At 45.1% G+C, this 22,930-nt stretch overlaps 1 protein-coding gene across 5 annotated transcripts; it reads left to right on the top strand.

Annotated features, from left to right (window-relative positions):
- Positions 1-36: 36 nt before the first annotated feature.
- spdl1 (spindle apparatus coiled-coil protein 1) lies at positions 37-22,755 on the top strand. 5 transcript variants are annotated; one of them, XM_079249575.1, is made up of 16 exons: positions 131-150; positions 1,207-1,239; positions 4,684-4,731; positions 4,856-5,050; positions 5,233-5,409; positions 7,354-7,548; positions 8,731-8,880; positions 9,039-9,137; positions 15,048-15,158; positions 15,234-15,374; positions 18,760-18,866; positions 18,938-19,058; positions 19,127-19,193; positions 21,930-22,052; positions 22,154-22,220; positions 22,535-22,755. In XM_079249575.1, the coding sequence occupies exons 4-16, from the start codon at positions 4,889-4,891 to the stop codon at positions 22,677-22,679; spliced, it is 1,665 nt and encodes a 554-aa protein (XP_079105701.1). In that variant the 5' UTR covers positions 131-150; positions 1,207-1,239; positions 4,684-4,731; positions 4,856-4,888; the 3' UTR covers positions 22,680-22,755. The 5 variants fall into 5 exon arrangements, with proteins under 5 accessions (XP_079105703.1, XP_079105700.1, XP_079105704.1 ...); XM_079249574.1 differs by lacking the exon at positions 4,684-4,731 and having other exon boundaries at positions 79-150; positions 4,889-5,050; XM_079249578.1 differs by lacking the exon at positions 4,684-4,731 and having other exon boundaries at positions 99-150; positions 1,207-1,228; positions 4,889-5,050.
- The last annotated feature ends 175 nt before the right edge of the window (positions 22,756-22,930 follow it).

Genomic DNA, 22,930 nt, shown 5'->3' with positions numbered 1-22,930 from the left:
TCCAGCCAATCACGGTGCGTTCGTCCCACCGCTCCAGCCAATCACGCTGCGTTCTTCCCGCCGCTCCAGCCAATCAGCAGCCGATGTGGCTATAAGCAGTTTAAACTGGCGGGTCAACCAGCGGGCGGTTTGGGATAAAGTACTGGGATTGTAAGTAGCTGAGAAAGTTTCTCTGCTAGTCACCGTGAAGTTTGTGTGTTACAGGTGTTAGAAAACATTCCAGTTGCCGCTTCGTTGGGATTTTAGTTAAAACGGTTTGTTAAAACGTCAGCATGCGATGCTACCATAAATAAAGGGGGACAAGATGGCGTCCTGTTCAGATTTGTTTAGTTTCTGGTGAATCAAGGCTCCATTTCTTAAGCTTTTATTTATTTTTCTTTACTGAAACAAGAACAAAGACGGGCTTAGTACAAAACCAATTCAAAGACATGTTGATATGATTAAAAAAAAAAAAAAAACGTAAACTGTGCTTAATAGACATCCCAAAAAAAAAGTTCTTAGGTTTGAAAATAATGCATAAGTTGAATCAATCAACATTATAAGGTCAAAAACCTGTATAGAAAAAAATAAATAAAATACATAAAATAAAATGAACAAAGAACAAGGAGGTCTAATAAAAATTCAAAGTGATTTCAAGCATTTCAAATGTACAAAGCACGTTTTGAATCAATGCATTTCCCAGCTTTTTTCAGATCCAGCAACTCATTTCTAAATGTAACAAACAGTGGTTTCATATTTAAAAAGCGGCATTTGTCTATAAAACATTTAGCTAACAAAATTTAAAAAAAAGTTTTTTTGTCTTCTGATACAAGTCCAAAATTAATTGATGTAAAATTTAAAATAAGAATATAACTCTCATTTTTTAAAATAAAATTCTGAAAAGAACTCTAAAATTTCTTTACAAAAACACATTAAAAAAAGCAGGTGGATCAGGGTTTCCATCTGTTTTACAGAAGGAGCAACTGTTTTTGTTTCTATTGAATCTTTGTCTTAAAAGCTCATTACAAGGATAGATGTCATTCAGACACTTCAAATAACTTTCTTTTACTTTTGGTAAAACTGGAAGAGAAAGGTACCTGCTCCTCAGTTGTATTGTGGGAGGTCAGTAAAGTCTTTTGTTAGATATTTTCTTTTTAAAGGCAAAGGAAAGAGTTCTGTTGTAATCATGTCTCTTATAAATCTGTTGCTACATGTTTTGTCTTTCAGACAGCACTGATAACAGCTGAAGGTAATACAGGGGTGAGTACATCATAATATAGAGTCCTCTTCACCAAATTAATGAAAGCTTGAGGAATTACATTTATAATCACAGAGAATTGCTTTTTGGAACAGTCTAAATGACACTTGGTGATGAAAGTCTCATCATTCATGAAGTTCCCTTGTTTATCCAATAGATGTGAGACTGACCAGATACCCTTCTCTACCCACTCACAATAACACAGAGATTTTCTTTTGTGTGAGATACATCTGTTATTCCAGATTGGGGAGTTATGAGGCGTGAAGTTGTGTTAGAAGATCATTTTCTAATAAAGTAATACCTGTTGATGGAACTTTGATCCTTTCATGGGGAGTTTACTGACACAAAAATCACAGCTTAAGAGAAAATCGATTCCAGCACATTTACTGAATATGTAAGAAGGAAGGTGAAACCAAAGACTATCTTTGTTTAACAGAAATTGCCGTAACCATTTTAACTTAAACATGACATTTAATGCCTCAAAATCAATATTTAACCCTCCTTCAGTGATTGGTCTAACAGTATCAGCTTTTCTTATGGTTCTTATGGTTTCTTAACGGTTTCTTTTTCCAGACAAAGTCAATTATTTGGTTGATTGACTTAATGAGGCTGTCAGAGAAGGCAGGGTATAGTATTCTAGATATGGCTTCTATTTTGGTAAGAAGAATTTGGCCAAAAATCATTACGTCCTTTTGCAACCAAGAGTTAAGCAGAGATTTTACTTTTTAAAAACTTTTTTATCACATTTAGATTTTCTCTAACTTTAAAATCTTTGGTAATGATAACTCCTAAATATTTTGAGTTTTCATTGGAATACCACATACGTCTGTTAATGGATGGCCATGAATTGCAAGCAGCTCACATGTTTTTTAATTTAAGTAAAGACCAGAGGAAATCTCTGTTTTACTAATCATCACAGGTATTTGGTCTGGGCTCTTTAGGAAACTTGTAGTTTCATCTGCTAACTGAACTACAGAGAGAGGATCATCGGCTACTTTCAGGCGTTTTATGTCTTGGCTGTTTTTGATATAAATAACCAGAAGTTCAGATGCTAAAATAAAAAGAAGAGGGGAGCATGGGCATCCCTGGCGGACGCCACATTTAAATTAAAATCTTTTACAAGTTCCCCAGCTGGTGATATCACATCATGTTTACAACTTTTGCACATTTTGAGCCAAAACCAAAATATTCTAAGGCTTATCATATAAAGGGGTGTTCTAGTGCATCAAACGCTTTATAAAATCTAAAAATGGAATAAATCCATTATCTTCAATTGTTGTCTAATAAATCCAAAATCAATCTAATATTGTTATGAATGGACCTATCTTTCAGAAAACCAGATTGTGTATTGCTTATAATTTGTCCAATACCTTATTTTAGCCGATTCGCAAAAATGAATGTCAATAGTTTATGATCTACATCCAGTCAGGTAATTGGTCTTAGATTATCAATTCATCTCTTATCCTTTCCTGGTTTGGGTATTAATGTTATCAGACCTTGTTTCATGGTTGGAGTCAGCTCTCCATGTTTAATACATTAAATAACAGCTCCTTAATATCTATCCAGAAGAACCGGTCAAATTCTGGTCAGCCCGTCCTGACCTGGCGATTTCCCCGCTCAGATCTTCTTTTCCGCAACTACTAATTCTTCCATGCACATTTCTGAATCACAAACTTCCTTCAAATCCAAGTTAATCTGCGGCATGAATTATTTAATGCTTTAAAAAACAGATAATGCATCCTTTTCTGAGAAGGAAGACGAGTACAGAGCAGAGTAAAAGTTAGGAATATAGTTAGATATGAATTTAGGCTCAGAACAAACTTCATTATTAATTATTAGGGAATGTATTTTATTTTTCTCCTGTCTTCTCCAATTATTCCAGTTCTGTTTGATGGGTCACAAGTTTCGTCCTGTTTTCAGATTTTTTTGTTTAAATACGTTGATGAAACCAAAGGGACGTCGGAAATCTGCCTTCTTCTCGGCTTTCCTGGCCTCCAAAATCCGTGGCCAGACGGCCTCTAGAACCGGATCAGGAGCCAGAGATGGGATCGGGAGCCAGAGACGGGATCGGGAGCCAGAGACGGGATCAGGAGCCAGAGACGGGATCAGGAGCCAGAGACGGGATCAGGAGCCAGAGATGGGATCGGGAGCCAGAGACGGGATCAGGAGCCAGAGACGGGATCAGGAGCCAGAGATGGGATCGGGAGCCAGAGACGGGATCAGGAGCCAGAGACGGGATCAGGAGCCAGAGATCGGTTTAGGAGCCAGAGACGGGATCATGAGCCAGAGATCGATCAGGAGCCAGAGACGGGATCAGGAGCCAGAGACGGGATCAGGAGCCAGAGACGGGATCGGGAGCCAGAGATCGGTTTAGGAGCCAGAGACGGGATCATGAGCCAGAGATCGATCAGGAGCCAGAGACGGGATCAGGAGCCAGAGACGGGATCAGGAGCCAGAGACGGGATCGGGAGCCAGAGACGGGATCGGGAGCCAGAGACGGGATCAGGAGCCAGAGACGGGATCGGGAGCCAGAGACGGGATCATGAGCCAGAGATCGATCGGGAGCCAGAGACGGGATCATGAGCCAGAGACGGGATCATGAGCCAGAGATCGATCGGGAGCCAGAGACAGATCGGGAGCCAGAGACCGGATCGGGAGCCAGAGACGGGATTGGGAGCCAGAGACGGGATTGGGAGCCAGAGACGGATCGGGAGCCAGAGACGGGATCGGGAGCCAGAGACGGGATCGGGAGCCAGAGACGGGATCATGAGCCAGAGATCGATCAGGAGCCAGAGACGGGATCAGGAGCCAGAGACGGGATCAGGAGCCAGAGACGGGATCAGGAGCCAGAGATCGATCGGGAGCCAGAGACGGGATCGGGAGCCAGAGACGGGATCGGGAGCCAGAGACGGGATCGGGAGCCAGAGACGGGATCATGAGCCAGAGACGGGATCAGGAGCCAGAGACGGGATCGGGAGCCAGAGACGGGATCGGGAGCCAGAGACCGGATCGGGAGCCAGAGACCGGATCGGGAGCCAGAGACCGGATCGGGAGCCAGAGACCGGATCGGGAGCCAGAGACCGGATCGGGAGCCATAGACCGATCGGGAGCCAGAGACCGGATGCAGACTGCAGATGTTGGAGGTGGACTGCTGACAGACCCTGATCTCCATGGCCAAGCAGTACCAGCATCTCCAGCACACGGTGGACGGACGGCGGCGCTCGTCCTACGTTACCTGAAAGCTTCCTGCCGCTGAGCTTTAGAACATAATATTCTGGCCTTATTTATTCCTTTTCTTCATATTTTCTGATGATTCAAACTGGATATTGATGATTTATTGTAAATTGTATTGATAAGTGAATGTGTGTGTTCCCATCTGGTTGGACCAGTTTGACCTGATGTGTGTGAAGGCTGTTCTGTATCCAACAACCTTTTCCTCTCCTCAGCCTGCCAGGCAGCTGTAACACTGACATTACTCCACTGGGAGTCAGAAAGTACGTCTCATTACGATGCTTAATAAACAGGGTTTATTGGGAAATATTGCTCATTTCATGTTTTAATGGTTTTGATCTTTAAGTTATGTACTTTGAGTTGATGAACCTCTCCCATGACGTTGAGCTGCGTGAAGGTAAAACTCCTGTCGTGCGTCAGATGGCGGCGGAGGAGGAGATCCAGCTGTTGAGGCGCCAGCTGAGGGAGAGGGAGGAGCAGGTCCATCAGGCAGCTCAGGCAGGTCTGGATCTTCTCAACCAGCAGATGGAGCTTCAAAACAAGCTGGATGAACAAAGGATAGAGATGACCAACGCGCTGGAGGTGGGAACACACCTACTTTACTCCACTTTTCCAGCCATGCAGACGGTTTTATCATCCAAGTTACAGAATGAGAAACTTGCTCCTGAAAACCCTTCTGGGTCTCCAGAAGCAAGCCTGAATCAGACTGCAGAGCAGGGCCTTCCCCTAAACCTTTCCACCTCTTCCAACTTTCTCTGCCGTAGACTCTTGAGCAAGACAAGTACTCCCTGCAGAAGGAAGTGGAGCTAAAGACTCGGATGCTGCAGTCGCTGCAGTCAGAATACGAGTGTTGGAAGAATCAGCAGAAGCAGCAGCTGGAAGAACAGCAGGAACATCTGGAGAGGAACCATCGCTTGGCCCTCAGGGAGCTGCACAAGAAGGTAGAGAAGCAGTTTTTCTCCACATGAATCTAAACAGAAAGGTGCCGCAGAGCTGGACACTCTGACCAGGCCGATTTATTCCTCATCCAAGTCCATGTACGGGACCAATGGCACAAAAAACATTAGAAACAAGCTGAAAAATATCTAGAATTACAAAGAACAAGTGTCCTTCACCTTGGCAGAAATGTCCCAGTGGGAAATGTTTAAAGTCAGCAGTTCAATCCCCGTGTCCCGGTTGTAGGAACAAGATCTGATGAACACACCTTTCCACCTTACATTCACCGTTCCCAGGAGAAGCTGCAGCAGTAGATACAGTAGATACAGAGCAAAATCTAAAATAGAAACCAGTTTCACCAGCTTATAGACAGGACAGGAAGTAGAAAATCTAAAATAGAAACCAGTTTCACCAGCTTATAGACAGGACAGGAAGTAGAAAATCTAAAATAGAAACCAGTTTCACCAGCTTATAGACAGGACAGGAAGTAGAAAATCTAAAATAGAAACCAGTTTCACCAGCTTATAGACAGGACAGGAAGTAGAAAATCTAAAATAGAAACCAGTTTCACCAGCTTATAGACGGGACAGGAAGTAGAAAATCTAAAATAGAAACCAGTTTCACCAGCTTATAGACGGGACAGGAAGTAGAAAATCTAAAATAGAAACCAGTTTCACCAGCTTATAGACGGGACAGGAAGTAGAAAATCTAAAATAGAAACCAGTTTCACCAGCTTATAGACGGGACAGGAAGTAGAAAATCTAAAATAGAAACCAGTTTCACCAGCTTATAGACAGGACAGGAAGTAGAAAATCTAAAATAGAAACCAGTTTCACCAGCTTATAGACGGGACAGGAAGTAGAAAATCTAAAATAGAAACCAGTTTCACCAGCTTATAGACGGGACAGGAAGTAGAAAATCTAAAATAGAAACCAGTTTCACCAGCTTATAGACAGGACAGGAAGTAGAAAATCTAAAATAGAAACCAGTTTCACCAGCTTATAGACAGGACAGGAAGTAGAAAATCTAAAATAGAAACCAGTTTCACCAGCTTATAGACGGGACAGGAAGTAGAAAATCTAAAATAGAAACCAGTTTCACCAGCTTATAGACAGGACAGGAAGTAGAAAATCTAAAATAGAAACCAGTTTCACCAGCTTATAGACAGGACAGGAAGTAGAAAATCTAAAATAGAAACCAGTTTTACCAGCTTATAGACAGGACAGGAAGTAGAAAATCTAAAATAGAAACCAGTTTCACCAGCTTATAGACGGGACAGGAAGTAGAAAATCTAAAATAGAAACCAGTTTCACCAGCTTATAGACAGGACAGGAAGTAGAAAATCTAAAATAGAAACCAGTTTCACCAGCTTATAGACGGGACAGGAAGTAGAAAATCTAAAATAGAAACCAGTTTCACCAGCTTATAGACGGGACAGGAAGTAGAAAATATAAAATAGAAACCAGTTTCACCAGCTTATAGACAGGACAGGAAGTAGAAAATCTAAAATAGAAACCAGTTTCACCAGCTTATAGACGGGACAGGAAGTAGAAAATCTAAAATAGAAACCAGTTTCACCAGCTTATAGATGGGACAGGAAGTAGAAAATCTAAAATAGAAACCAGTTTCACCAGCTTATAGACAGGACAGGAAGTAGAAAATCTAAAATAGAAACCAGTTTCACCAGCTTATAGACAGGACAGGAAGTAGAAAATCTAAAATAGAAACCAGTTTCACCAGCTTATAGACAGGACAGGAAGTAGAAAATCTAAAATAGAAACCAGTTTCACCAGCTTATAGACAGGACAGGAAGTAGAAAATCTAAAATAGAAACCAGTTTCACCAGCTTATAGACAGGACAGGAAGTAGAAAATCTAAAATAGAAACCAGTTTCACCAGCTTATAGACGGGACAGGAAGTAGATGACCATCGCCATCATGTCGTTTCAGACTGTGGCGCTGCAGGCGGCGCTGGAGGAACGTCAGCTGAGTGAAAAACAGCTGAAACACAAGCTGGAGCTTCAGGCGGAGGCGCTGAACAGCAAAATGGAGGAGCTGCAGGCTCTGAATGAACATACTCACTGCTCCACGACGTCTGAGATGATGGAGGTCCAGATGAAGATAGTGGAGCTGCAGAACGTCAAGGTAAAGATGTTGGAGCTGTGTTGGTAGATGTTGGAGCAGTGTTGGTGAATGTTGGAGCTGTCTTGGTGGATGTTGGAGCTGTGTTGTTTGGTGGATGTTGGAGCTGTGTTGTTTGGTGGATGTTGGAGCTGTGTTGGTTGGTGGATGTTGGAGCTGTGTTGGTTGGTGAATGTTGGAGCTGTGTTGGTGGATGTTGGAGCTGTGTTGTTTGGTGAATGTTGGAGCTGTGTTGGTTGGTGGATGTTGGAGCTGTGTTGTTTGGTGAATGTTGGAGCTGTGTTGGTGAGTGTTGGAGCTTTGTTGGTGGATGTTGGAGCTGTGTTGTTTGGTGGATGTTGGAGCTGTGTTGGTTGGTGGATGTTGGAGCTGTGTTTGTTGGTGAATGTTGGAGCTGTGTTGGTGAGTGTTAGAGCTTTGTTGGTGGATGTTGGAGCTGTGTTGTTTGGTGGATGTTGGAGCTGTGTTGGTTGGTGAATGTTGGAGCTGTGTTGGTTGGTGGATGTTGGAGATGTGTTGGTTGGTGGATGTTGGAGCTGTGTTGGTGAATGTTGGAGCTGTGTTGGTGGATGTTGGAGCTGTGTTGGTGAATGTTGGAGCTGTGTTGGTGGATGTTGGAGCTGTGTTGGTGAATGTTGGAACTGTGTTGGTTGGTGGATGTTGGAGCTGTGTTGGTTGGTGGATGTTGGAGCTGTGCTGGTGGATGTTGGAGCTGTGTTGGTGAATGTTGGAGCTGTGTTGGTGGATGTTGGAGCTGTGTTGGTGAATGTTGGAGCTGTGTTGGTGGATGTTGGAGCTGTGTTGGTGAATGTTGGAACTGTGTTGGTTGGTGGATGTTGGAGCTGTGTTGGTTGGTAGATGTTGGAGCTGTGTTGGTGAATGTTGGAGCTGTGTTGGTGAGTGTTAGAGCTTTATTGGTGGATGTTGGAGCTGTGCTGTTTGGTGGATGTTGGAGCTGTGTTGGTTGGTGGATGTTGGAGCTGTGTTGGTGAATGTTGGAGCTGTGTTGGTTGATGTTGGAGCTGTGTTGGTGGATGTTGGAGCTGTGTTGGTGGATGTTGGAGCTGTGTTGGTGAATGTTGGAGCTGTGTTGGTGGATGTTGGAGCTGTGTTGGTTGGTGGATGTTGGAGCTGTGTTGGTTGGTGGATGTTGGAGCTGTGTTGGCTGATGTGTTCTGTGTTCAGGTGGATCTAGAACATATGCTGCAGGAGTCTGAGTACCGAGAGCAGCAGTTGGAGCTGAACTGCAACAGTCTGCAGCGTCAGATCCAACGGATAACTGAGGAGAAGGAAGACAGAGAGAAGGAAGCTGTGTCCTGGTTCAACGCTTTAGAGGTAACCATGGTTACTGCTGTTTTGGGCAGACAGCAATAGAGGCTGAATTTTACAATAATTTATTTACTTCAGTTGAGAGATATTTAACACATTTTTCTCAGCCCCTAATTGATAATGTATTTCTTTATGTTTTATGGTTTTGTGTTTCATGGTGACAGAAATCTCGTGAACAGAATCGAGACCTCCAGATCCAGTTAGATCAGCTTCTGCAGAAGGCCCAGGACCCAAACAGCAAAGGAAACTCTCTGTTTGCTGAGGTGAAACGATGGAAAACAAAAAGACCTGCTGATGTGAAAATTTACATGCTTATCAAGAAAATGTTGATGGGGTGGGAAGTACCAACATTTGTTTTGTTATGATACCATTAGGTCCTTTTCAACGTTACAACACGTTACCTCTTAAAGGGTTCTGGTCAGAACAACATTAAAGGGGTAGAGCACTTTTTATTTTGTGGGTCTAAATGACTCAAAAAGCCTACAGGTTAAAACTCTTGTCTGACTTCCATCTTTGTCAAACTGCTTTTTATTTACAGTTTTTTTACAAATAAAGACGGTGCGCATCAGTGACAGGAAGAGGCGATAGTAGTTCAGTCAGTCACAGCTAAGTTATGAGGCTGAGCCATAGAGTATGTATGAAAGATGGACGGACCCTCCGGCGGTTAAAAGTGAAGCCTATGCAGAAGTGCATAAAACTGCAGTTCCACCTTCATCCACTAGGGGCTGCAAAACAGCAAATCCCCATAGACTCCCATGTTAAAAAGACCAACTTCACAGCAGAAATAAACATGTTTACAGCAGGAATAAACATGTTTACAGCAGAAATAAACATGTTTACAGCAGAAATAAACATGTTTACTGCAGAAATAAACATGTTTACTGCAGAAATAAACATGTTTACAGCAGAAATAAACCATTTTAGGTTTAATAGGTCAGGTTTACCTTCATGACAACTGTGGGGGGAGTGAATTTTTTTCTAACTCGCCCGTTTAAAACTAATTTAATCTCGAAGATATTTAGGGGCGTGTCCTTTTGATTGACAGGTACCCGATCTCCCGCTTCAAGTCAGAAGATCGTAGAACAACCGCGGTTTTTAGCCGGTTAACAATGTGACTTAGCTTTAGCCCGCTTACCTCCGTTAGCTGGTTAGCTCCTGTTAGCACCTGTTCCTGTTGGAACTGGTCTCCTGTCTGGTACTGATTCCCTCTGACTTGCCAGATCCGCTGGTCAGTCCTCAGTCCTGGTCCTGCTGGACCTGTCTGCTGCTTCTGACCCAGCCATCAGATTCTCCTCTCCACTCTCTGAGCTCGGCATCTCTGGATCTGTCCTCTCGTGGTTCACGTCCTACCTCACAGGAAGATCCTGGTGAGGAGAAGTGTCCAGATCACATGAAAACAGGGTAGCCTCAGGGATCGGAGCTCGGCCCTCTTCTCTTTCCACTATACACCTCCTCACTTGGTGCAGTTAGAAGCTCTCATGGCTTCTCCTACCACTGCTATGCAGATGACACTCAGCTTTTCTTCTCCTTCCCACCAGACGACACAACCGTCTCAATGAGAATATCAGCTTGCCTTGCTGATATCTTTGCATGGATGAAGGATCGCCACCTTCAGCTTAATCTGTCCAAGACAGAGCTCATTGTCTGTCCAGCCAATCCTTCCTTACCTCTGCAGATACGTGTGAAGCTCCACTCTATCACACTTGTTCCTGCGTCTGCTGCCTGGAATCTGGGTGTCATGGTGGATGACCAGCTGACCTTTAAGGTCCACGTTAACTCGGTTGCCCGTACCTGCCGATATGCTCTCTACAACATCAAGAGAATCAGACGTACCTGACAGAACACACAACTCAGCTTCTGGTTCAGGTTCTGGTCATCTCATGCATCGATTACTGCAGTTCCCTACTGGCAGGTCTGCCTGCATGCTGGTTAAACCAGAGTTCCTAAACCTGAGTTCCTTCAGGCCAATGGATCCTTAATGTGTCCATCGGAGATTGGAACCGGATTCCTTTCTCTTTAAGGATTCTCTTTAGCGTTGCATATTTCTGGCGTTTGGCTGCCACTTCGGCTGCATAATCCGGATCAAAAGTCACTCTCTGTCCCTCTGCTTTCACCTCTTTTTTCCATGCCAACCTGAGGATGCTCTCTTTTATCTCATATCTTAGAAAGTTCATAATAATTGCCCTCGGACGTCTGTATGCGCGTGGTTTCGGGGCTAACAGTGTGTTCAGACCAAACGCGTTTTGAGCATCAAGAGCGGCAGGTTTCCATGTAAAGTCTATGGAGAGTAGCGGCAAGGGGGCGTTGAGCTTTCTCGCTTCGCGTTTGAATGTTTTGTGCGTCGGCGTTCTTCACGGAACTCGCCAAAAATTTCAGAAGTTTTTTAAGCTTGACGCGCGTTCCGTGTGTCAAAAGCCAGAGATGGACAAAGCTGAACTTTGGCCACTCGACGCGGGGCGTCAACCAATCAGGGCGATCAGCTCGCAGCTCCTGGAGGATTCCTGTGATGAACCCAGACACGGGGCTGAGACGCCATTACTCCGTGTAATATTTAGGATAACCATTCCTTGCTAAAAAGCTGAATGTTACTGATTTGGCAACGTAGCAGGATACGTTGCCTTGTCAAGCTTTGTTTGGGGGCGGCGGGGGCTCTCTGCTGAGTGCAGCTCTTGTTGCATTAACACTGACTATTACTGCACTATGACAACGTTCTCTAGCTTTATTTATTTAATAAAACCATGCCGTCTCTCTACTGCACCGCCATCATTCAGACTGACCGGAAGGAAAGCTCCGCCTCCCTCCTCTCTTTTCCGCCGCGTTTGCTGCTCGTTACAGACGCAAGCGGCAGACGCGGCAGGAGCGTTGGGAGCATTTTGGGCGTTGGACACAAAAAGTGCAGTTTAGTGACCAGCGTTCAGCGTTTTGAGCGTTTTTGACGCCGAAAACGCGTTTGGTCTGAACAAACCGTAAGACTATGTGTGCCCTTTTCATTTCCAGCTTAAGATTCTCCGCCAGTCCAAGCTCGTGTAAATGAGTTTATCTACATATTCTTGGACGGAGTCGCCTTCTATTCCTTCTTTCTTTCTGAGTATTTCTGCATTCAAATAATTGTGAACCAATAGTAGGCCAAGAAAGCCATTTCAGACAGAACTCATTTCCAGGTCATAACCTACAAGGCGAGGCCACAGCTCACTCCCTTCCCTCTTCACTCGGTCAAACTCAGAATGTAGAGATGGCAGATCTACATGTATAATGTAGAGATGCAGATCTACATGTATAATGTAGAGATGGCAGATCTACATGTATAATGTAGAGATGCAGATCTACATGTATAATGTAGAGATGCAGATCTACATGTATAATGTAGAGATGCAGATCTACATGTATAATGTAGAGATGCAGATCTACATGTATAATGTAGAGATGGCAGATCTACATGTATAATGTAGAGATGCAGATCTACATGTATAATGTAGAGATAGCAGATCTACATGTATAATGTAGAGATGCAGATCTACATGTATAATGTAGAGATGCAGATCTACATGTATAATGTAGAGATGCAGATCTACATGTATAATGTAGAGATGGCAGATCTACTTGTATAATGTAGAGATGGCAGATCTACATGTATAATGTAGAGATGGCAGATCTACATAGATAATGTAGGTTAAACGTCAGGCTGCTGCTGTGCGGTGTCAGCATACCGGATCAGAACCCCAAGAAGGGAAACACTCACCCAGCGTCCCGTGCTACATTATAGACACATATTAATACATACGGGTTATTTCACATCTTTTCTTTCCAGCCGACTCCGTGGAGAATCCAGATCCCAGACCTGTTGTGGTCTCAGTTCCAGATCCCAGACCTGCTGTGGTCTCAGTTCCAGATCCCAGAACTGCTGTGGTCTCAGTTCCAAATCCCAGACCTGCTGATACAGTTGCTGCTGACGTGTCTTGTTTCAGACACTTGATGAACAGATTTTTCTTCCTATTTTCTTGTAGAAATGATTCCTGTTGTTGCGACAGTAAAGTTTTATCATACGTGACGACAGTAAAGTTCATCATACGTGACGACAGTAAAGTTCATCATACGTGACGACAGTAAAGTTCATCATACGTGACGACAGTAAAGTTCATCATACGTGACGTGACGACAGTAAAGTTTATCATACGCGACGACAGTAAAGTTTATCATACGCGACGACAGTAAAGTTCATCATACGTGACGTGACGACAGTAAAGTTTATCATACGCGACGACCGTAAAGTTTTATAATACGTGACGACAGTAAAGTTTATCATACGCGACGACAGTAAAGTTTATCATACGCGACGACAGTAAAGTTTATCATACGCGACGACAGTAAAGTTTATCATACGTGACGACAGTAAAGTTTTATCATACGTGACAACAGTAAAGTTTATCATACGCGACGACAGTAAAGTTTATCATACGCGACGACAGTAAAGTTTATCATACGTGACAACAGTAAAGTTTATCATACGCGACGACAGTAAAGTTTATCATACGTGACGACAGTAAAGTTTATCATACGCGACGACAGTAAAGTTTATCATACGTGACGACAGTAAAGTTTTATCATACGTGACAACAGTAAAGTTTATCATACGCGACGACAGTAAAGTTTATCATACGTGACGACAGTAAAGTTTATCATACGCGACGACAGTAAAGTTTATCATACGTGACAACAGTAAAGTTTATCATACGTGACGACAGTAAAGTTTATCATACGTGACGACAGTAAAGTTTTATCATACGTGACAACAGTAAAGTTTATCATACGCGACGACAGTAAAGTTTATCATACGTGACAACAGTAAAGTTTATCATACGTGACAACAGTAAAGTTTATCATACGCGACGACAGTAAAGTTTATCATACGTGACAACAGTAAAGTTTATCATACGTGACAACAGTAAAGTTTATCATACGTGACAACAGTAAAGTTTATCATACGTGACGACAGTAAAGTTTATCATACGTGACAACAGTAAAGTTTATCATACGTGACAACAGTAAAGTTTATCATACGTGACGACAGTAAAGTTTATCATACGTGACAACAGTAAAGTTTATCATACGTGACAACAGTAAAGTTTATCATACGTGACAACAGTAAAGTTTATCATACGTGACGACAGTAAAGTTTATCATACGTGACAACAGTAAAGTTTATCATACGTGACAACAGTAAAGTTTATCATACGTGACAACAGTAAAGTTTATCATACGCGACGACAGTTAAGTTTATCATACGCGACGACAGTAAAGTTTATCATACGCGACGACAGTAAAGTTTATCATACGCGACGACAGTAAAGTTTATCATACGTGACGACAGTAAAGTTTATCATACGCGACGACAGTTAAGTTTATCATACGTGACAACAGTAAAGTTTATCATACGCGACGACAGTAAAGTTTATCATACGTGACGACAGTAAAGTTTATCATACGCGACGACAGTAAAGTTTATCATACGTGACTTCTACATGAACATCTGATGGGAGAAACAACCATCAATGGGCCTGCCGCACAGCAGGATGTTCAGTTCGACTCTGCAGCAATACGAGTAGTTATTCAGCATTAATATGAATTTATTTATTTTATTTAACTATGAAAACTGGCACATGTGAGTATTTGGAACATGTGCAAACACATTAGGAGACTTCTTATCCTGACAGAGTCTCTTTAAAAATGTACAAACTCCAGTATTCACCCTCAGTTTGTTGCACTGATAATGTTGGATTGTTAGCATGCAGAGCTAGCTCTCATTGGCGGCGCGCGGGGCAATGAGCAGCACTGACTCTGAGGAGTCTGTTGCTCCTGTTGCTCCACAGAAGCAGTCCTGGAAAAAGGCTCAGGTTTTGTGGTTTTGGCCATAATTACAACTTAAAACCACTGACAACTTTTTAAATGGCTTTAAAGGAGGGTTGGGGTGGGTACTGCCATATCTTTCTGTTTTTGCTATGAATGTCTTTCATTTTATTCCAGTCTGTTTCCTTTTGTTTTCTTCATATATTTTCATGACATTAGTTTGTTTGTGTAGTTTTTATGGATAAACCTCTGGCCTGCCAGGAATTCTTCGTACAGTGCAGAAAATGGTTTTAATCTCAAGAAGACATGTTTTGCATGTTGTGTTGCAGCTGGAGGATAAGAGAGCTGAGATGGAGAGACAGCTCATCAGCATGAAGGTCCAGTATCAGTCCCTGCAGAAGATCCATGCCTTTAGCAAGCAGCAGCTGCAGCGTATGAAGGTAGAGCGAGATGGATGGAGGGAAGCTGCACAGTGCTCTGAGTCTTATGGATGACAGTGTGACTGTGTTGTGCAGGTCCAGGTAGCTACTCTGATGCAGCTGCAAGGATCCAGGGCTGACCCTGCTCAGCTGGAGAGGCTGCAGTCCATGCTATCTGAGAAGAACGGGGAGATCCAGAATCTGATGACTAAACTACAAAGGCTGGAGAAGGTAGAGGTGAGCAGATGCCAACCTGATGCTGTATCTGGAAGGAAGACAGAAATCCATCAGATGTTCAGAAACATTCATGGACACTTGATGGTCAGAGATGTTTTTGCCCTTTTGCAACTTCAGGTTTCATTAAATGCAGAACATGGGTTACGAGCATAAAGTTGGTACAAAAACTAAGTTTTAAACGTTTAACGTGTTCATTTGGACGGTTTAAACACACACGTGTAGAATTACTGCTCCCGGCTTTAAACAAACATCCAGACGCAAACTTCAGATAAAAGAACTGAACAAAACCTGCTGAAGTGCGGGAACAGGAGGGTCTCCAACTGGGATCAACCAGTGGATCTGAGGCTTTCTTCCAGACATGTGGAGCATAGAAGCTGAATGCAGCTTCTCCAGGTCTGCTTCTGACTCTGGAACTGATAAAAGACCAGATCCAGATGACATTTATAAAGCTGTCGCACACATAAATCCCGGCGTTAAAGGTAAAGGCTATAAGAGCATCTCCAAGCAGCGTACAGCTTCACACATATTATTCAGAAATTTAAGATCCATGGGATTGTAGCATAGACTGTATATAAAAGATGGGCGGAGCCTCCGTGACGTCACCCGCAGGTTTCTGAAGAGCTGAATTGAAGCTCGGTGGGCGGTTCCTACCATCACCATCTTGGCTGGGGCATGCGTGTCGTCTCTCCTGGAAAAAATGGGCAAAGAGGTGGAACTGAGAGGGGGGCTGTGAGCGTCATGGTGGATGATTGACATTGAGCGAACTCCGAGCTTTCTGTAGCTAAGAGCTAACCGAGCTAACCTGGAGATAACAGGAGCTAACCAGCTAACAGAGGGAAGCGGGCTAAAGCTAAGTCACGTTGTTAACCGGCTAAAAACCACGGTTGTTCTACGTTCTTCTGACTTGAAGCGGGAGATCGGGTACCTGTCAATCAAAAGGACACACCCCTAAATTTGTTGAATATTAATATGATATGGTTTACCGTCCCAACAGAGTGACGCAGATGTGCACTGAGTAATCTGCCTCCAGTTAGATCTGGGTGCACCTCATCAGGTCTGAAACGTTCCTTACAGTTCCAAAAGTTATCAATGAGCTTCATCCCCTGGGCCATACATGCATGGATAGCCATGTGTTCACACCCAGAATTCTGCTGAAAACTCTGATTCCTTTCCCCGTTGCAGGAACAGGGTCTGAAATGAAAACATGGCTCCACCTGCTCCACCCCTACTGGAGGAGTTGCTGAACACGGCTGCTTTTTCTACATGTGAATAAAGTGTTTACACAGCCGTGTCATAAAGATGCCAGCGTGGTTCAGCAGTTTGGTGTCGTTTGCGTGTTGGTGGCAGTGTCCCTGCCATGGTCACAGAACAGAATGCCTCGTCCTCACCCCGCAGCAGCACATGGAGGCGTCCTCATTGTTTCTCTCCTCTGTTGATCACCAGGATGAGGTCGCATCTAGCTGTGCAAGATGCAAGGCTTGCTTTTGCAGGAAGCTGCCTGCACGTGCAGCATTTATTAAATCTGCGTGCACATCATTGATAGCTGTTGGGTGAGGTTTTAAAGGAGGTCAGGATTAATACTTTATTAATCCCCAAAGGGAAATTCAACATTGTAGTATATAATAATAACTAGAGGAGGTCTTGTTCCGGAGGCTGATGGCTGCTGGCAGGAATGATCTTCTGTATCTTTCAGTCTTACATCGGACCTGAAGAAGCCTCTCACTGAACACACTTTGTTGTTTCATCACTGTGTTGTGGAGAGGGTGTGAAGAATCCTCCATCATCTTCATCAGCTTGAGCAGCATCCTTCTTTGGACAATCAGCTCCAGCGGCTCCAGAGTTACTCCAAGCACAGAAGCAGCTTTCTGGATCAGTTTGTTGATTCTCTTCAAGTCTCTGGTTCTGATGCTACTACCCCAGCAGATGCTGCAAAGCTGACTGCACTCTCCACAACAGACTTATAGAAGATATGCAACATCTTGGTGCAGACGTTAAACCATCTCAGCTTCCTTAAGAAGTACAGTCTGCTCTGACCTTTCTTGTAGATGTAGTCAGTGTTGCATTTCCAGTCCAGTTTGTTGTCCAGCTGAACTCCAAGATACTTGTATTCCTCCACCACCTCCACCTCCTCTCCCAGGATGGAAACAGTGCTTTGTTTATTCTTCTTCCTCCTGAAGTCAACAATCATCTCTTTTGTTTTGCTGCTATTTAATATGAGATGATTGTCACCGCACCATTTAACAAACTGACTGACCAGTTCTCTGTACTCTGCTTCTTGTCCATCCCTGATACACCCCACAACTGCAGAGTCATCAGAGTATTTCTGCAGATGACAGGACTCAGAGTTGTACTGGAAGTCTGAGGTGTACAGAGTGAAGAGGAATGGCCAGAGTACAGTTCCTTGTGGTGCACCAGTGCTGCTGACCTCCATCTCAGACACACAACCTTTCAGTCTCACAAACTGGGGTCTGTTTGTGAGGTAGTCATAGATCCAGGTGGTTGTGGAGGTATCCACCTGGAATTTATGGAGCTTCTCACATAACAAAGCAGGCTGAATGGTATTAAAAGCACTGAGAAATGAAAGAACATGACCCTCAGAGTGCTGCCTGAATGGTCCAGATGAGAGTGTGCTCTCTGGAGCAGGTATATGATGGCATCTTCAACCCCAAGTCCATTACGATATGCAAACTGGAATGGGTCCTGAAAGGTGTTTACTTGCTTGTTGAGGTGAGCCAGTAAGAGTCTCTCCAGGACTTTCATGATGTGAGATGTCAGGGCAACTGGTCTGTAGTCACTTGGTTCAGCTGGTTGGGTTTTTTTAGGCACTGGAACAAGGCAGGAGGTTTTCCACAGCACTGGGACTCTATTTTGTCTCAGACTGGTGTTGAAAAGGTGTTGGAGAATCGGACATAGTTGTTCTGAGCAGGTCTTGAGAACTCTGGGACTGACACCATCTGGACCTGCAGCCTTGTTCTGGTTCAGTTTCTCAAGTTGCTTCATAACCTGATTGCAGGAGACAAACAAGGTGGAGGTCTCAGGATGTCCTGATGTGGAGGGAGATGAAGCTGTGTTCTGGTCCATGACAGCTGCAGGGTGACAGATTGGAGGCGTGACAGGACAGCAGTGGGCTTATGGAGGGTGTGTGGTCTGTTGGGCTGGAGGTAGGGGGTGAACTGAACCTGTTGAAGAATATGTTCAGATGACCACGTTTGGAATAGGAGGGAGGAAAAGCTGCAGCAGCTCTGAACTTCAGCGTTTAATGAAGGATTAGCTTTCTCTGGTTTCTGTCGTCATGTAGAAACAGAGCTGAGTGAAAACTTCGCCGTTACCTGAACTAACCAAACGTCTGAATAACTGATGAAACTGATGATGTGTTTGTGTGTAGATGCTGCTGAGGTCTCAGCCCACCAGTCAGCTTCAGGAAGCTGCAGGTGATGCTCAGGATAAGAGCTACTACACCGACCTGCTGAAAATGCAGCTCAGCAACACTGCGTAAGTTCTGCTGCATCAGTTGTCTGTTGTTCTCATGGCGGGATGTCAGGATATGCCTCGTGTGTCCACAGTAAGGATGCAGAGCGTCTCGGAGACGAGCTGTCCCTGCAAAGAATGAAGTCTTTGTCGGAGAGTCAGAGAGCTCTGGAGCTGGAGAGGAAACTCTTCACATCTGAACGGCTTCTGAAGCAGGTCAGAGCTTTAGTTGGACTGAAAAACAACGGAGAGAGTTTGGTTGTACATGTCCGTTTGTCCTGCAGGCTCAGAGCGACAAGATCAAGCTGCAGCTGCGTGTGGAGGAACTTCAGCACAAATACGAGCCAAAGGGTAAGAAAAGAAACGGACTCATGTCCCCGCAGCCGAGTCTCTGTAACTAGAGCGTCTCTCTAACGTAAAGCGTCTGTGACGTAGAGCGTCTCTGTAACGTAGGGCATCTCTCTAACGTGGAGCGTCTCTCTAACGTGGAGCGTCTCTGTAACGTAGGGCATCTCTCTAACGTGGAGCGTCTCTCTAACGTGGAGCGTCTCTCTAACGTAGACTGTCTCTGTAACGTAGACCGTCTCTGTAACTAGAGCGTCTCTGTAACGTAAAGCGTCTCTGTAACGTAGACCGTCTCTGTAACTAGAGTGTCTCTGTAACGTGGAGCGTATCTGTGACGTGATGCGTCTCTGTAACTAGAGTGTCTCTGTAACGTAAAGCGTCTGTGACGTAGAGCGTCTCTGTAACGTAGAGCGTCTCTGTAACTAGAGTGTCTCTGTGACGTGATGCGTCTCTGTAACTAGAGTGTCTCCGTAACGTAAAGCGTCTGTGACGTAGAGCGTCTCTGTAACGTAGAGCGTCTCTGTAACGTAGGGCATCTCTCTAACGTGGAGCGTCTCTCTAACGTAGAGCGTCTCTGTAACGTGGAGCGTCTCTGTAACGTAGACCGTCTCTGTAACTAGAGGGTCTCTGTAACGTATAGCGTCTCTGTAACTAGAGCGTCTCTGTGACGTAAAGCGCCTCTGTGACGTAGACCGTCTCTGTAACTAGAGCGTCTCTAACGTGGAGCGTATCTGTGACGTGATGCGTCTCTGTAACTAGAGCGTTTCTGTAACGTAAAGCGTCTCTGTAACGTAGGGCGTCTCTCTAACGTGAAGCGTCTCTCTAACGTGAAGCGTCTCTCTAACGTGGAGCGTATCTTTGACGTGATGCGTCTCTAACGTAGGGCGTCTCTGTAACATGGAGCGTCTCTCTAACGTGGAGCGTATCTGTGACGTGATGCGTCTCTGTAACGTAAAGTGTCTCTGTGACGTAGAGCGTCTCTCTAACATGGAGGGTCTCTGTAACGTGGAGCGTATCTGTGACGTGATGCGTCTCTGTAACGTAAAGCGTCTCTGTGACGTAGAGCGTCTCTCTAACATGGAGCGTCTCTCTAACGTAGAGCGTCTCTCTAACGTAGAGCGTCTCTGTAATGTAGAGCGTCCCTGTAACGTAGAGCGGCTCTCTAACGTGGAGCGTCTGTCATGTAGAGCGTCTCTGTTACGTAGAGCGTCTCTGTAACGTAGAGCGTCTCTGTAACGTAGAACGTCTCTAACGTAGGGCGTCTCTGTGACGTAGAGCGTGTCTGTAACGTAGAGCATCTCTAACATAGAGCGTCTCTGTAACGTAGAGCGTCTGTAACGTATAGCGTCTCTAACGTAGGGTGTCTCTAACGTGGAGCGTCTCTCTAACGTGGAGCGTATCTGTGACGTGATGCGTCTCTGTAACGTAAAGCGTCTCTGTGACGTAGAGCGTCTCTCTAACATGGAGGGTCTCTGTAACGTGGAGCGTCTCTCTAACGTGGAGCGTATCTGTGACGTAGAGCGTCTCTGTAATGTAAAGCGTCTCTCTAACGTGGAGCGTCCCTGTAACGTAGAGCGTCTCTCTAACGTGGAGCGTCCCTGTAACGTAGAGCGTCTCTCTAACGTGGAGCGTCTCTCTAACGTGGAGCGTCCCTGTAACGTAGAGCGTCTCGCTAACGTGGAGCGTCCCTGTAACGTAGAGCGTCTCTCTAACGTGGAGCGTCTCTGTAACGTAGAGCGTCTCTCTAACGTGGAGCGTCTCTCTAACGTGGAGCGTCTCTCTAACGTGGAGCGTCCCTGTAACGTAGAGCGTCTCGCTAACGTGGAGCGTCCCTGTAACGTAGAGCGTCTCGCTAACGTGGAGCGTCCCTGTAACGTAGAGCGTCTCTCTAACGTGGAGCGTCTCTGTTACGTAGAGCGTCTCTGTAACGTAGAGCGTCTCTGTAAGGTAGAGCATCCCTGTAACGTAGGGCGTCTCTGTAACGTAGGGCGTCTCTGTAAGGTAGAGCATCCCTGTAACGTAGGGCGTCTCTGTAACGTAGGGCGTCTCTGTAAAGTGGAGCGTCTCTGTAACGTAGAGCATCCCTGTAACGTAGGGCGTCTCTATAACATAGGGCGTCTCTGTAATTAGAGCGTCTCTGTAACATAGAGCGTCTCTCTAACGTGGAGCGTCCCTGTAACGTAGAGCGTCTCTCTAACGTAGAGCGTCTCTAACGTAGGGCGTCTCTGTAACATAGAGCATCCCTGTAACGTAGAGCGTCTCTAACGTAGGGCGTCTCTATAACATAGAGCATCCCTGTAACGTAGGGCGTCTCTATAACATAGGGCGTCTCTGTAACGTAGAGCGTCTCTGTAACGTGGAGCGTCTCTCTAACGTGGAGCGTCCCTGTAACGTAGAGCGTCTCTGTAACGTAGAGCGTCTCTGTAACGAGGAGCGTCTCTCTAACGTGGAGCGTCCCTGTAACGTAGAGCGTCTCTCTAACGTAGGGCGTCTCTGTAACATAGAGCATCCCTGTAACGTAGGGCGTCTCTATAACATAGGGCGTCTCTGTAACGTGGAGCGTCTCTCTAACGTGGAGCGTCCCTGTAACGTAGAGCGTCTCTCTAACGTAGGGCGTCTCTGTAACATAGAGCATCCCTGTAACGTAGGGCGTCTCTATAACATAGGGCGTCTCTGTAACGTAGAGTGTCTCTGTAACGAGGAGCGTCTCTCTAACGTAGAGCGTCTCCGACCCGTCTGCAGACACGAGGAAAAATCCTTTTCAGAAGAGAAGAAGAGAGAAACTTCCTGTGGACGCCATGTTGTCCTCTGAGGAGGACAAGGCTGAGAGGAACACTGCTGACTCTGAGGACGCCGCCGCCGCAGGTATGTTCTCTGGATCTGGATCTGGATTCGGATCCTGGTCCTTCATCTGCCCGTCTCACGTGACTGAAACCTTCATTGTTAATTTCCTGTTTTGGGTTGAGGTCCGGATCTGCAGCCTGCTGAGTGTGTGAAGATCAGTGGAATCGAGCTGGCGGTTCCCAGCTGCGGGTGTGTGCTGCAGACACACACACACACTCACACACACACACACACACACACACACACACACACAGAGCTAAACATCCTCATGTTGCTGCAGGTTTCATGGAAACTGCTTTTCTCTGTTTTGCTTTCTGAAACGTGTTTTTACTTGCAACAACATAAATGAGTTGAAAGTTTGTGCGCTCAGCAGTCAGTCTGAGGTCCAGACCCGGTCCAGACCCGGTCTGCACCGTCCTGCGACTGGATCCGGACCCGCCTCTGGAAGTTCTTGGCTCTGGTCTCCGGCTGTCTGGGTGACATTGAACACTTTGTTTCCTCAGCTCTCCTTTGACCCACCACAGAGAGGAAGAGGAGGAGAACGAGCAGCAGAACAGACCCGAGGAGAGGAGGAAGAAGGGACAAGCAGTAGAACTGATCCACGTCACCTCAAACACCAGTATGGAGAACCAGTGTTCCCAGCAGTAGAGCTGGGGCTGTTTGTAAAAACCATTTTTTTCATGTTTCATTCGTTCTTTTAATCTTCTGTTACCGTGAATAAAATACCTCCAAGACGAATCCCTGCAGTCGGAGTGAGTCTGTAAACCAGCCTTAGTTGGTTGGTTAGTTAGTTAGTTAGTCCTCTGCTGTTAGAAGCTGTTTCTATAGATGGAGGATCCAGCATGCTGAGCGGACACCACATGTCCACTGCCCAGCATTGCAGCAGTCTGGCAGCTGAT

Source organism: Telmatherina bonti (assembly GCF_933228915.1).
Source record: "Telmatherina bonti genome assembly, chromosome: 12".
Taxonomy (NCBI): Eukaryota; Metazoa; Chordata; class Actinopteri; order Atheriniformes; family Telmatherinidae; genus Telmatherina; species Telmatherina bonti.
Note: the sequence above shows the minus strand (reverse complement) of the source record. Positions and strands in the feature narration are given on the sequence as shown.

Bases quoted from the DNA above. Each gene is read 5' to 3' on its own strand.
- spdl1 (XM_079249577.1), top strand. From the start codon at position 4,889: ATGGCGGCGGAGGAGGAGATCCAGCTGTTGAGGCGCCAGCTGAGGGAG. The intron at 7,549-8,730 runs GTAAAGATGTTG...TTCTGTGTTCAG, and splicing joins TGGAGCTGCAGAACGTCAAG to GTGGATCTAGAACATATGCT. The intron at 9,138-15,047 runs GTGAAACGATGG...GTTGTGTTGCAG, and splicing joins GAAACTCTCTGTTTGCTGAG to CTGGAGGATAAGAGAGCTGA.